This window comes from Ranitomeya imitator, chromosome 2, assembly GCF_032444005.1.
Source record: "Ranitomeya imitator isolate aRanImi1 chromosome 2, aRanImi1.pri, whole genome shotgun sequence".
NCBI classification, from domain to species: domain Eukaryota; kingdom Metazoa; phylum Chordata; class Amphibia; order Anura; family Dendrobatidae; genus Ranitomeya; species Ranitomeya imitator.
Window position 1 is genome coordinate 849620311 of NC_091283.1, and position 12362 is coordinate 849632672.

Genomic DNA, 12362 nt, shown 5'->3' on the forward strand with positions numbered 1-12362 from the left:
GTCATTCAGGTCCTGAGTGTCAGTCCTGGTCCTCCTCAGCAGTTCTGTATGACCGAACTCTGCCCCTGGACGCTGCCCCCTCACTGCTTCATCCTGTGGTTTTGCACCTTGATCCTGACTCTGCTCCTGCCTTGACCCATTTTTTAACCAGCTGGGATTTGTAGTCCCATTGCAGTGTGTAATGAAAAGCACAAGACTCCACACCCCAGGGCCATACTTTACATTACTTACTTTGTGTGTTCTCTTCTCAAGGTCTAGACCCGGCCCGGCCCTGGTTTGAGAACACACCTGAAGACGTTCGCTTGGACCCTTCAGATGCCGATTTTGTCGATGTGATCCACACGGACACCCACAAGTTAACTGGTAATGATCAGTGCAGTGAGTGTTGTGGTTGTCAGAACAAGTCCAGATATCTCATACTGACATCTACAGGTGTCGGGATCATTAAACCTATTGGACACGCTGACTTCTACCCAAATGGAGGTCGTCACATGACCGGATGTCCAAGCAAGCTGGCAATCCTGGGTAACAAGAGTGGTAAGATATTCTCACCGAATGTGTCCCACAGTGTGACCGCTCTTACAGTGCAGAGCTCTATAGTGTGACCGCTCTTACAGTGCAGAGCTCTATAGTGTGACCGCTCTTACAGTACAGAGCTCTATAGTGTGACCGCTCTTACAGTGCAGAGCTCTATAGTGTGACCGCTCTTACAGTACAGAGCTCTATAGTGTGACGGCTCTTACAGTACAGAGCTCTATAGTGTGACGGCTCTTACAGTACAGAGCTCTATAGTGTGACGGCTCTTACAGTACAGAGCTCTATAGTGTGACCGCCCTTACAGTACAGAGCTCTATAGTGTGACCGCTCTTACAGTACAGAGCTCTATAGTGTGACCGCTCTTACAGTACAGAGCTCTATAGTGTGACCGCTCTTACAGTACACAGCTCTATAGTGTGACCGCTCTTACAGTACAGAGCTCTATAGTGTGACCGCTCTTACAGTACAGAGCTCTATAGTGTGACTGCTCTTACAGTACAGAGCTCTATAGTGTGACCGCTCTTGCAGTACAGAGCTCTATAGTGTGACCGCTCTTGCAGTACAGAGCTCTATAGTGTGACCGCTCTTGCAGTACAGAGCTCTATAGTGTGACCGCTCTTCCAGTACAGAGCCCTATAGTGTGACCGCTCTTACAGTACAGAGCTCTTTATTGTGACTGATTTTACAGTACAGATCTCTATAGTGTTACCGGTCTTACAGTACAGAGCTCTATAGTGTGACCGCTCTTACAGTACAGAGCTCTATAGTGTTACCGGTCTTACAGTACAGATCTCTATAGTGTGACCGCTCTTACAGTACAGAGCTCTATAGTGTGACCGTTCTTACAGTACAGAGCTCTATAGTGTTACCGGTCTTACAGTACAGATCTCTATAGTGTGACCGCTCTTACAGTACAGAGCTCTATAGTGTGATCGCTCTTACAGTACAGAGCTCTATAGTGTGACCTGTCTTACAGTACAGAGCTCTATAGTGTGACTGCTCTTACAGTACAAAGCTCTATAGTGTGACCGCTCTTACAGTACAGAGCTCTATAGTGTGACTGTGAGGAAAATGTATAATATAAGTTTTAGTTTCTCTGCCAGCACATATAGGGTGGGCGTGCTGAGGGATTTTTGCACTTCTAACCATGGTCCTGAAAAACACAAGGTAGCTGTAAACCCCCTCCTCTCTTCCCCCCCCCCCCCTGAATACAACAAACCAGCCCTATGGCAGACGCTGGGTAACCTGAAGCTTGTGTGTGAGCAGGGTGTGGCTTTAAATTGCAGGTGACCAATCCTGCAAAGCCACCTGTGGTCCCTCCCTTCTCAGTCAGGAATTTCTTTGTCTCCAGGGTCTGAGAACGTAAAGATCTCTGACCTCATTGAATATCATTAACCAGCCCTTTTGTGAGGTCACGAGGCTGTGGTTATTTAAATGACTCCACTTTACCCAGCCTGGGGGAGTCTGAGTTTTTTGCCTGAGGAGCTGTACTATGCATTGGGATATTTGGGAGCACTGCCTATCAGCATGGTTTTGCCGGAAATGACCTGAGAACATGTGAGTTTTACCTTTTCTCATTTAATCCCTTTATTTTATAATTACTTTGTCCATATTTCAATTGTCTATTTTGTAACATCTTTATATGCCTTTTTATAAACGCTGCCTTAAACTTTCGGAGTAAAGTATATAAATTACTAGTTTCTTTCTTCCTGCTCTAAAACATACCCTAAGTCTTCTGAAGGGAATTACGCTACTGTTTTGGGTTAGCTTTGGACCCATTAATCGAAGCTGGTGGCAGCATACCGTGTGCTGTGCCTTTGGGAGTCGTTGTAGCAACTGCGGCGTTGATAATTATTGTTCCTGCCTGCGTGGGAGTAGTTATATCGCCTCGCTGCAGCGTGCCCAATAGCCAGTACATAGCAGGCAGCCTTTCTGGCGACTAATTACCCTAGGTGCAGTACCTAATCTGACCTGAGGGTAAGGGGGCGCCAGAGAGCTGCAAGTTCAAGCGGAACTGTAAAGCGGGATATACATACATCCCTGCAGTTCGTGGCATATTGAAGAGCAGTGGGATACCTAAAATAAGCCCCTGCTGTAAACTAAGAGGTCAATAGCCTTGTGTGTGTTTTTTCATCAAATTGTAGCAGTGGAGGGATAGCTAAGATAAGCCCCTGCACATGTGATAGCTGTCTGCTGGCCTAAATTCACGCCGATCCGTGACGTGGGGGTGACGGTCACGGTGTGAATCGTGACAGTGACCGATCTTACAGTACAGAGCTCTATAGTGTGACCGCTTTTACGGTACAGAGCTCTATAGTGTGACCGCTGTTACAGTACAGAGCTCTATAGTGTGACCGCTCTTACAGTACACAGCTCTTTAGTGTGACCGCTCTTAGGGTACCGTCACACTATACCATTTCGATCGCTACGACGGTACGATTCGTGACGTTCCAGCGATATCGTTACGATATCGCTGTATCTGACACGCAGCAGCGATCAGGGATCCTGCTGAGAATCGTACGTCGTAGCAGATCGTTTAGAACTTTCTTTCATCGCTGGATCTCCCGCTGTCATCGCTAGATCTGTGTGTGACACCGATCTAGCGATGCGATCCAGCGATGCGTTCGCTTGTAACCAGGGTAAACATCGGGTAACTAAGCGCAGGACCGCGCTTAGTAACCCGATGTTTACCCTGGTTACAAGCATAAAACTAAAAAAAAACAAACAGCACATACTTACATTCTGGTGTCCGTCAGGTCCCTTGCCGTCTGCTTCCCGCACTGTGACTGCCGGCCGTAAAGTCAAAGCAGAGCACAGCGGCTGTGCTTTCACTTTCACTTTACGGCCGGCAGTCAGTGAGTGCGGGAAGCAGACGGCAAGGGACCTGACGGACACCAGAATGTAAGTATGTGCTGTTTGTTTTTTTTTAGTTTTACGCTTGTAACCAGGGTAAACATCGGGTTACTAAGCGCGGCCCTGTGCTTAGTTACCCGATGTTTACCCTGGTTACCCGGGGACCTCGGCATCGTTGGTCGCTGGAGAGCTGTCTGTGTGACAGCTCCCCAGCGACCACACTACGATTTACCTACGATCACGGCCAGGTCATATCGCTGGTAAATCGTATAGTGTGACGGTACCCTTACAGTACAGAGCTCTATAGTGTGACCGCTCTTACAGTACAGAGCTCTATAGTGTGACTACTTTTACAGTACAGAGCTCTACAGTGTGATCGCTCTTACAGTACAGAGCTCTATAGTGTGATCGCTCTTACAGTACACAGCTCTATAGTGTGACCGCTCTTACAGTACAGAGCTCTATAGTGTGACTGCTCTTACGGTACAGAGCTCTATGGTGTGATGGCTCTTACGGTACAGAGCTCTATAGTGTGACCGCTCTTACGGTACAGAGCTCTATAGTGTGACCGCTCTTACAGTACAGAGCTCTATAGTGTGACCGCTCTTACAGTACAGAGCTCTATAGTGTGACCGCTCTTACAGTACAGAGCTCTATAGTGTGACCGCTCTTACAGTACAGAGCTCTATAGTGTGACCGCTCTTACAGTACAGAGCTCTATAGTGTGACCGCTCTTACAGTACACAGCTCTATAGTGTGACCGCTCTTACAGTACACAGCTCTATAGTGTGACCGCTCTTACAGTACAGAGCTCTATAGTGTGACCGCTCTTACAGTACAGAGCTCTATAGTGTGACTGCTCTTTGTTGTGAATTCTGTTGTCAAGCTCCCTCCTGTGGTCATGAATGGTACTTCGGCTGGTTCTGTCCACGGGCTTCCTCTGGTGGTTGTGAGTGGGGCTGCGGCTTCTGAGTTTCCTTCCACAGGTGACGAGGTTAATTCGTTAGCTGGCTGCTCTATTTAACTCCACTTAGATCTTTGCTCCTTGCCACCTGTCAATGTTCTAGTATTGGTCTAGTTCGCTCCTGGATCGTTCTGGTAACCTGTCTTCTCCAGCAGAAGCTATGTTCCTGCTTGTTTTTCTCTTGTTTGCTATTTTTCTGTCCAGCTTGCTATTTTGATTTTTGTCTTGCTTGCTGGAAGCTCTGGGATGCAGAGGGGCGCCTCCGCACCGTGAGTCGGTGCGGAGGGTCTTTTTGCGCCCTCTGCGTTGTCTTTTGTAGGTTTTTGTGCTGATTGCAAAGTTACCTTTCCTATCCTCGGTCTGTTCAGTAAGTCTGGCCTCTCTTTGCTAAAATCTATTTCATTTCTGTGTTTGTGATTTTCATCTTAACTCACAGTCATTATATGTGGGGGGCTGCCTTTTCCTTTGGGGAATTTCTCTGAGGCAAGGTAGGCTTTATTTTTCTATCTTCAGGGCTAGCTAGTTCTTAGGCCGTGTCGAGTTGCATAGGGAGCGTTAGGAGCAATCCACGGCTATTTCTAGTGTGTGTGATAGGATTAGGGATTGCGGTCAGCAGAGTTCCCACGTCCCAGAGCTGGTCCTGTATTATTGTAACTATCAGGTCTTTCCGTGTGCTCTTATCCACCAGGTCCATTATTGTCCTCACCACCAGGTCATAACAGCTCTTACAGTACAGAGCTCTATAGTGTGACCGCTCTTACAGGACAGAGCTCTATAGTGTGACCGCTCTTACAGTACAGAGCTCTATAGTGTGACCGCTCTTACAGTACAGAGTTCTATAGTGTGACCGCTCTTACAGTACAGAGCTCTATAGTGTGACCGCTCTTACAGTACAGAGCTCTATAGTGTGACCGCTCTTACAGTACAGAGCTCTATAGTGTGACCGCTCTTACAGTACAGAGCTCTATAGTGTGACCGCTCTTACAGTACAGAGCTCTATAGTGTGACCGCTCTTACAGTACAGAGCTCTATAGTGTGACCGCTCTTACAGTACAGAGCTCTATAGTGTGACCGCTCTTACAGTGCAGAGCTCTATAGTGTGACCGCTCTTACAGTACAGAGCTCTATAATGTGACCGCTTTACAGTACAGAGCTCTTTAGTGTGACGGCTCTTACAGTACAGAGCTCTATAGTGTGACCGCTCTTACAGTACAGAGCTCTATAGTGTGACCGCTCTTACAGTGCAGAGCTCTATAGTGTGACCGCTCTTACAGTACAGAGCTCTATAGTGTGACCGCTCTTACAGTACAGGGCTCTATAGTGTGACCGCTCTTACAGTACACAGCTCTATAGTGTGACGGCTCTTACAGTACAGAGCTCTATAGTGTGACCGCTCTTACAGTACACAGCTCTATAGTGTGACCGCTCTTACAGTACAGAGCTCTATAGTGTGACCGCTCTTACAGTACAGAGCTCTATAGTGTGACCGCTCTTACAGTGCAGAGCTCTATAGTGTGACCGCTCTTACAGTACATAGCTCTATAGTGTGACCGCTCTTACAGTACAGAGCTCTATAGTGTGACCGCTCTTACAGTACAGAGCTCTATAGTGTGACCAATTTTGTACATAAAAAAGAAAAAAATATATGTTTTGTTTTCTTTTTTTGAACAAAATTGGTCACAATAAAAGATACAGTTTTGCTCCAAAGTTTAGAAACTCTCTCAGAATTGTTGCTTTCTTGGCCTTTTTCAGAGAATATGAATGATTGTGCTGTTCCATGTATATTCCTCAGTTTCCATATATGTTGTTATATTTTACTCTGCTGCCACCCAATGGCCTTTTTCCGTATGGCAGCTTGTTATTCATGTATTTCTTGTGGGCATGCCTTCCACTTCCAGTTCAGGGGTCAAATCTTCTCTTCCTCTGGCAGCCATTTCCAGTTTACTTTCTGTTGTGAGAGAACACTTGAACCGGCTTAGGAAGGCATCAGTCTTTCGACCACTCTCTCTTGCTGCTCTTTGTTGCTAACACTTGCAGACATACTTGGTGCTACATCTTACTGTACCCTGTCTACACCTACATTTCTGGAGAAGGTTCTGTATTACCAGTTATACGCTGTATGTCAGTCCAGATCTACAAAATAAACAAGTCTGGATTACACAATCCCTGGAATGCATCATCTCTTCGGACGCTGAGCAGCATTGGTCCTGTCTGCCTCACGTGGAGGAAAATACAGAAGGTATGTTTCTCTCTCACAACGCTTATTAATTAACTACACCTCCATTGGCCTCATGTGGGGACAGAACGATGATAACACCAACACTTTTCCTCCACTCATGGTTAATGGTTGGGTGAAGCCATTTATTGTCAGACTACTGTGTTTTCTCTTTTTAAATCATATTGACAACCCAAAACATCCAAATGATGCTGATCAAAAGTTATCATACTCCATTTCTGAATACCGTGATTGCCCCCTCTAACATCAATGACAGCTTGAAGTCTTTTGTGGTAGTTGTGGATGAGGTTATTTTCTCGGATGGTAAAGCTGCCCACTCTTCTTGGCAAAAAGCCTCCAGTTCCTGTAAATTCCTGGGCTGTCTAGCATGAACTGCTCGCTTGAGATCTCCCCAGAGTGGCTAAATGATATTGAGGTCAGGAGACTGAGATGGCCACTCCAGAACCTTCACTTTGTTCTGCTGTAGCCAATGACAGGTCGACTTGGCCTTGTGTTTTGGATCGTTGTCATGTTGGAAAGTCCAAGTACGTCCCATGCGCAGCTTCCGGACTCATGACTGTAAATTTGCCTCCAGTATTTGATGATAATGTGCTGCATTCATCTTTCCTTCAACTTTGACAAAGTTTCCTGTGCCTTTGTAGCTCACACATCCCCAAAACATCAGTGATCCACCTCCGTGCTGTACAGTAGGAATGGTTTTCCTTTCATCATACGTCTTGACGACCTCTCTCCAAATGTAACATTTACGGTTGTGGCCAAAAAGTTCAATTTTGGTCTCATCACTCCAAATTACCTTGTTCCAGAAGTTTTGAGGCTTGTCTCTGTGCTGTTTTGCCTATTGTAGGTGAGATACTTTGTGGTATGTGCGCAGTAATGGCTTTCTGCTGGCGACTCGACCATACAGCCCATTTTTCTTCAAGTGCCTCCTTATTGTGCATCTTGAAACAGCCACACCACTAGTTTTCAGAGTCCTGTATTTCAGCTGATGTTATTTGTGGGTTTTTCTTTGCATCCTGAACAATTTTCCTGGCAGTTGTGGACGACATTTTTGTTGGTCTACCTGACCGTGGTTTTGTTGCTACAGAGCCCCGGATTCTCCATTTGGTAATCACAGTATGAACGCTGCTGACTGGCATTATCAATTCCTTGGATATCTTTTTCTATCCCTTTCCTGTTTTATACAGTTCAACTACCTTTTCCCGTAGATCCGTTAACAACTCTTTTGCTTTCCCTATGACTCACAATCCAGAAACGTCAGTGGCTGGATGAAAGATGCAAGAGTCTGTCTGGATCCCAGAAACTCACTCAGCTTTTATGCACACGCTGATTACAAGCAAACAGGTCACAGGTGAGGATGTTACCTTTAGTAGCCATTCACACCCATTTTTGACAACGCCTGTGCCTGTTATCAGGCCAAAATCACCAGGGGATGTGAACTTTTGGTCAGGGTCATTTGGATGTTTTGGGTTGCCATTATGATTTACAAAAAGAAAGCACAGTAGTGACAATAAATGGCTTCACCCAACCACTGACCATGGGTGCAGGAAAAGGGTTTGGTGTCGTCATTCATATTCTCTGAAAAAAGGCCAAGAAAGCAAAAATTCTGCCGGGGTGTGTAAACTTTTGAGCACAACTGTATATATATATATATATAGTGGAGCGCATTACTAGGGCAGTGGGGTACTTGGCACTGGGCCCTGTCTCTCTTAAAGGGGACGTCACGGCGGCTGAGACCCGGTCCATGGCCCTGGGTGTCCAACAAATGGGGAAACTGTAAATGAGTCCGTCGTGACGCCACCTGTGGTGTTCGGTCAATAGTGGGACCAACGCTGCGTTAAAAGGGTCCTCTGGGGGATGTTATTGCAGCACTGATGGTACACTTCCCACAGGTGAAGCGGGGTTCAAAGGGGTCCTATGGTGTGTGGCAAGGTGGTGAATGCCGAGCAATAAGTAAAGGACACAAGTTGTAAGTCTTTACCTGGTTTACTGTAGTTGGCAGGCCACAGTCCAGGGTACCAGACACGGGTGGTGGTGGTCTGGCCGGCTCAGAGGCAATGGGACAATCTCCTTCCCAGTTGAGGTCCGTGAGCCTTTCCAACTAGCGCTGGCTGTATATGAAGTCCCTGCTGCCTGAAGCTTTCTGCAGAGTCCTCTATTCCCCCTGTCCTGAGACAGGTACCTGCATGACGGGCAACTTGAGCCTTTTTTACAGGGACTCTATCATGCCCTGGGCTCCTCAGGTGCTGCTGCGTCTCAGGCTTGGTGTAGGCCAATTACATACAGTTCTTGGCCCTCTGGTTCTGCTCTGTGGCCTTGGGCTCCCGGTACCCGGCTACTGCGCTCTGGCTCTGAGGGTGTCCTTCCACTGTTCCCCTCTCAGCCCTGTTTCTCTCCTTTGCTCCTTTCGTCTCCAGCTCCTCCACATACAACCTCTTGGCTTATCTGTGTTTTCCAGAAGCTACAGCTCCCACGTGGCTGCAAGGCCTCTCTGTCTGCTCTCTCAGACTTTATTCTACTTCGGTCACCCTGGACCAATTGTCTAGCTCCTCCTCCAGGTCAGGATACATATAGCTTAGGGAAGCTCCCCTGAATCTGAGTCCTAAGCTCCCCCTCCTGGCCTGGATTTGGAATATGTTGTGTGGGAGTGCCTTACCTGGTAAAGAGAACTCCATTGCCTCTGAGCATGATATTACCCTCGCCGAAGGAAAAACAACATCACTGCAGCAACCAGTCCCCTGGGGTGCAGCAATAGCGCCCTATACTTGAGTGTGGACCATGTTCACACATTGCGTTTTTTAATGCAAATTTTCAGCAGTTTCACTGTACCAGCAAAGTCTATTTTTTGGCAGAAAGCAGGATGTCACTTTCAGCGTTTTGCAGTGTTTTTCACCCATTGAAAGCAATGGATGGTGCAAAAAACGCTGCAGAAATGCAGGTATCAGTTTTTCCTGCGATTTTGGTGCCAAAACTTTGAAGTTGAATCAGATTATTTTTATTTTATGCATTAAACTTTATCAGCATGAACACGTGACAAAAACACCGCAAAAAAACAGTCAAACACTCAAGAAAACCCGCTTTTTTTTACGTTGCTTGTTTACTACAAAGAGAGGTTTTGCCTGTGGAAAAAAATGCATCAAAAATGCAATGTGTGAACATAGCTTTAAACAGATTGTCCACTACTTTATCATTGATCACCTTTGCTTAGGAGAAGTCATTAATGTATGATCGGTCCACCAGCTGCGCTAGGAGTCGGCAGCCTCTGGCTCAGTCCTCCGATAGTGGCCGCGGCCGGTACTGCACGTCAGCTTCCTATTGTTTTGGATGATCGGTTATCAGTGATAATGGGCAGCCTATAAGTGAACGTACAGGGACACAACACACTGAGGCCAATACAGGACTGTGCTCCTCACACTGTGACTAACAGACACATGAACTCCACTAGTGCTGTACATTAAAGCCCAAGGACCTGGTTAAAGGGAAGCGGTCAGTGATGGTCCTCCTGAGCCGCCTATAGGGGCCACAGGTCTCATATTCCAGAGAAATCCATGTTTATTGCATATGTAAATGAGATGTTACGATCTTTGGGGTGGAGCATAGATTTCCAGAGACTCTCCCTCCAAAGCTAATTGTAAATGACTGGAGGAGTTACCAGTGTGAGACATGTAATGACTGACAACAATATATTTGTACATCATGTACCGAGGGTGATGTTCAAGATACAGCGGAGTCACAGATGAGAGAATAACTAACACAAAGCCACTGTCAGGAACTACTTTACTTAGAAATGAAGGAAACCCAGTAAGCAAACAATTTGCCAGAAGGCTCTATCCACGGTACTGGCAGCTCGGCACCAAAGACAACTGGTTTTGCTATTTACTCTATAGGAATTTACGTGTTGGCGTGTCCGTCTGAACCGGCCGCCATTATCTTATTAGGCTATGTGCACACGCTGCGGATTTTGCTGCGGATCTACAGTGGATTGGTCACTGCGGATTCGCAGCAGTTTTCCATGCGTTGTACAGTACCATGTAAACCTATGGAAAATAAAATCCGCAGTGCACATGCTGCAGAAAAAACGGCACGGAAACGTAGCGCTGTTTATTCTGCAGCATGTCAATTCTTTGTGCAGATTCTGCATCAGTTTACACCTGCTCCATAATAGGAATCCGCATAAAAGACGCAGGTGGAATCCGCACAAAAACCGCGGTGAATCTGCGGGAGTTCCGCAGTGCGGATTTACAAAAATCAGTGTGGAAAAATCCGCACACCTTTCCGCCACGTGGGCACATACCCTGAGAGCAGACGGGTTTAATGAAGTGTAAAGCACGGGCTCGCCTGCGGTCCAGCACAGCGGTTCACAATCGTAAGAATATATAGTCCTATTTCTCAACCAAATGTTCCCGTCCCCATATAAACTCAAGAAACTAGAGGAGAAGTCTGTCCTCGACTATATGGAGAACATTCCAGAACTAATCATATGTGTGGATCGGCGATGGTGCCGTGGACAAAGTCTGTTGGAGCTGAATTCCTGCGCCACCGTGTAATGTCCCACAGAGAGACTTCCAGCAGGACACAGAGGAAGACGCACGTCCTTCCTGGAGGTCCCTGCGAGCCGTGTCAGCACCAGCACAGAATCCTTAGTTACTGAACAGCACGAGAACATAGTGACAAATCTGGGGTTTCTGGGCGCAGATTCTGGTAGGAGAGCGTCGGCCATAGAGCCAATATAACTAACGGCTTAGCTGCGGCCTTGTGACTCTTGGCACCAAAATATATTGTGCAGCGTCGCCATGGGCTGCAGTGTTTCTTACTGCCGGGTCTGCGACAATCAGGACACGCAGGTGGATGCAGAGCTCTTCCAGCCTGTGCTTGATGCGACACCTTTCACGTCTCAGGTCCCGGGGCCTTTCTGCTCTTTAACAGCTTTTACAGCAGGAATTCCCTCCCATCCGGACAGGTTCAGATACCAGTTCAGCCTCAATCTGCCTCTGCCACTCTCGGTCGCACTTCAGTTTTCCAACTGGTTTTATCGCTGGGTACCAAGTGGCATACAGGTGACAGTCATATGAATCCACCAACCGCTGCCAGCTAGTGGCCAAAACACCATGACCACGAGTACACAGATAATTCAGGAGTATAATTATATTTATCTGCAATTATACCGCCCTGGTGAGTCAACACACATCTCACATATTAACTGACCAGCGCCTCTGAACAGGTGCAGCGCCTGTGTATTGTACACACAATCAAGTCTGGCTACCTGTGCATGCGCGGAGCGGTGCAATCACTGTATGTGTGAAATGTCACCGACATCACCGACGCATGGAATATGCCAACAACAATGATGGTGCCGAGAGAAGAACCCGGCAAAGTCACAAGAGCCATGGGGTGCTAAATCACAAGAGCAACGGGGTGCAAAATCACAAGAGCCACGGGGTGCCATATCACAAGAGCCACGGGGTGCCATATCACAAGAGCCATGGGGTGCTAAATCACAAGAGCCACGGGGTGCCATATCACAAGAGCCACGGGGTGCCATATCACAAGAGCCACGGGGTGCCATATCACAAGAGCCACGGGGAACAAATCACAAGAGCCACGGGGTGCCATATCACAAGAGCCACAGGGCACTAAATCACGAGAGCCATGGGGTACTAAATCACGAGAGCCACGGGGTGCCAAATCACAAGAGCCACGGGGTGCCATATCACAAGAGCCACGGGGAACAAATCACAAGAGCCACGGGGAACAAATCACAAGAGCCACGGGGTG

The 12362-nt window shown here is 47.2% G+C and overlaps 1 protein-coding gene across 2 annotated transcripts in view; it reads left to right on the plus strand.

Annotated features, from left to right (window-relative positions):
• The window catches only part of LOC138666153 (pancreatic lipase-related protein 2-like), a 67273-nt gene that overhangs the window by 39866 nt on the left and 15045 nt on the right, over positions 1-12362 (plus strand). For both annotated transcript variants that reach the window (XM_069754387.1, XM_069754386.1), the window contains 2 exons: positions 253-363; positions 433-537. In XM_069754387.1, the coding sequence (XP_069610488.1) occupies positions 253-363; positions 433-537 (216 nt within the window). The remainder of the gene's footprint in view (positions 1-252; positions 364-432; positions 538-12362) is intronic.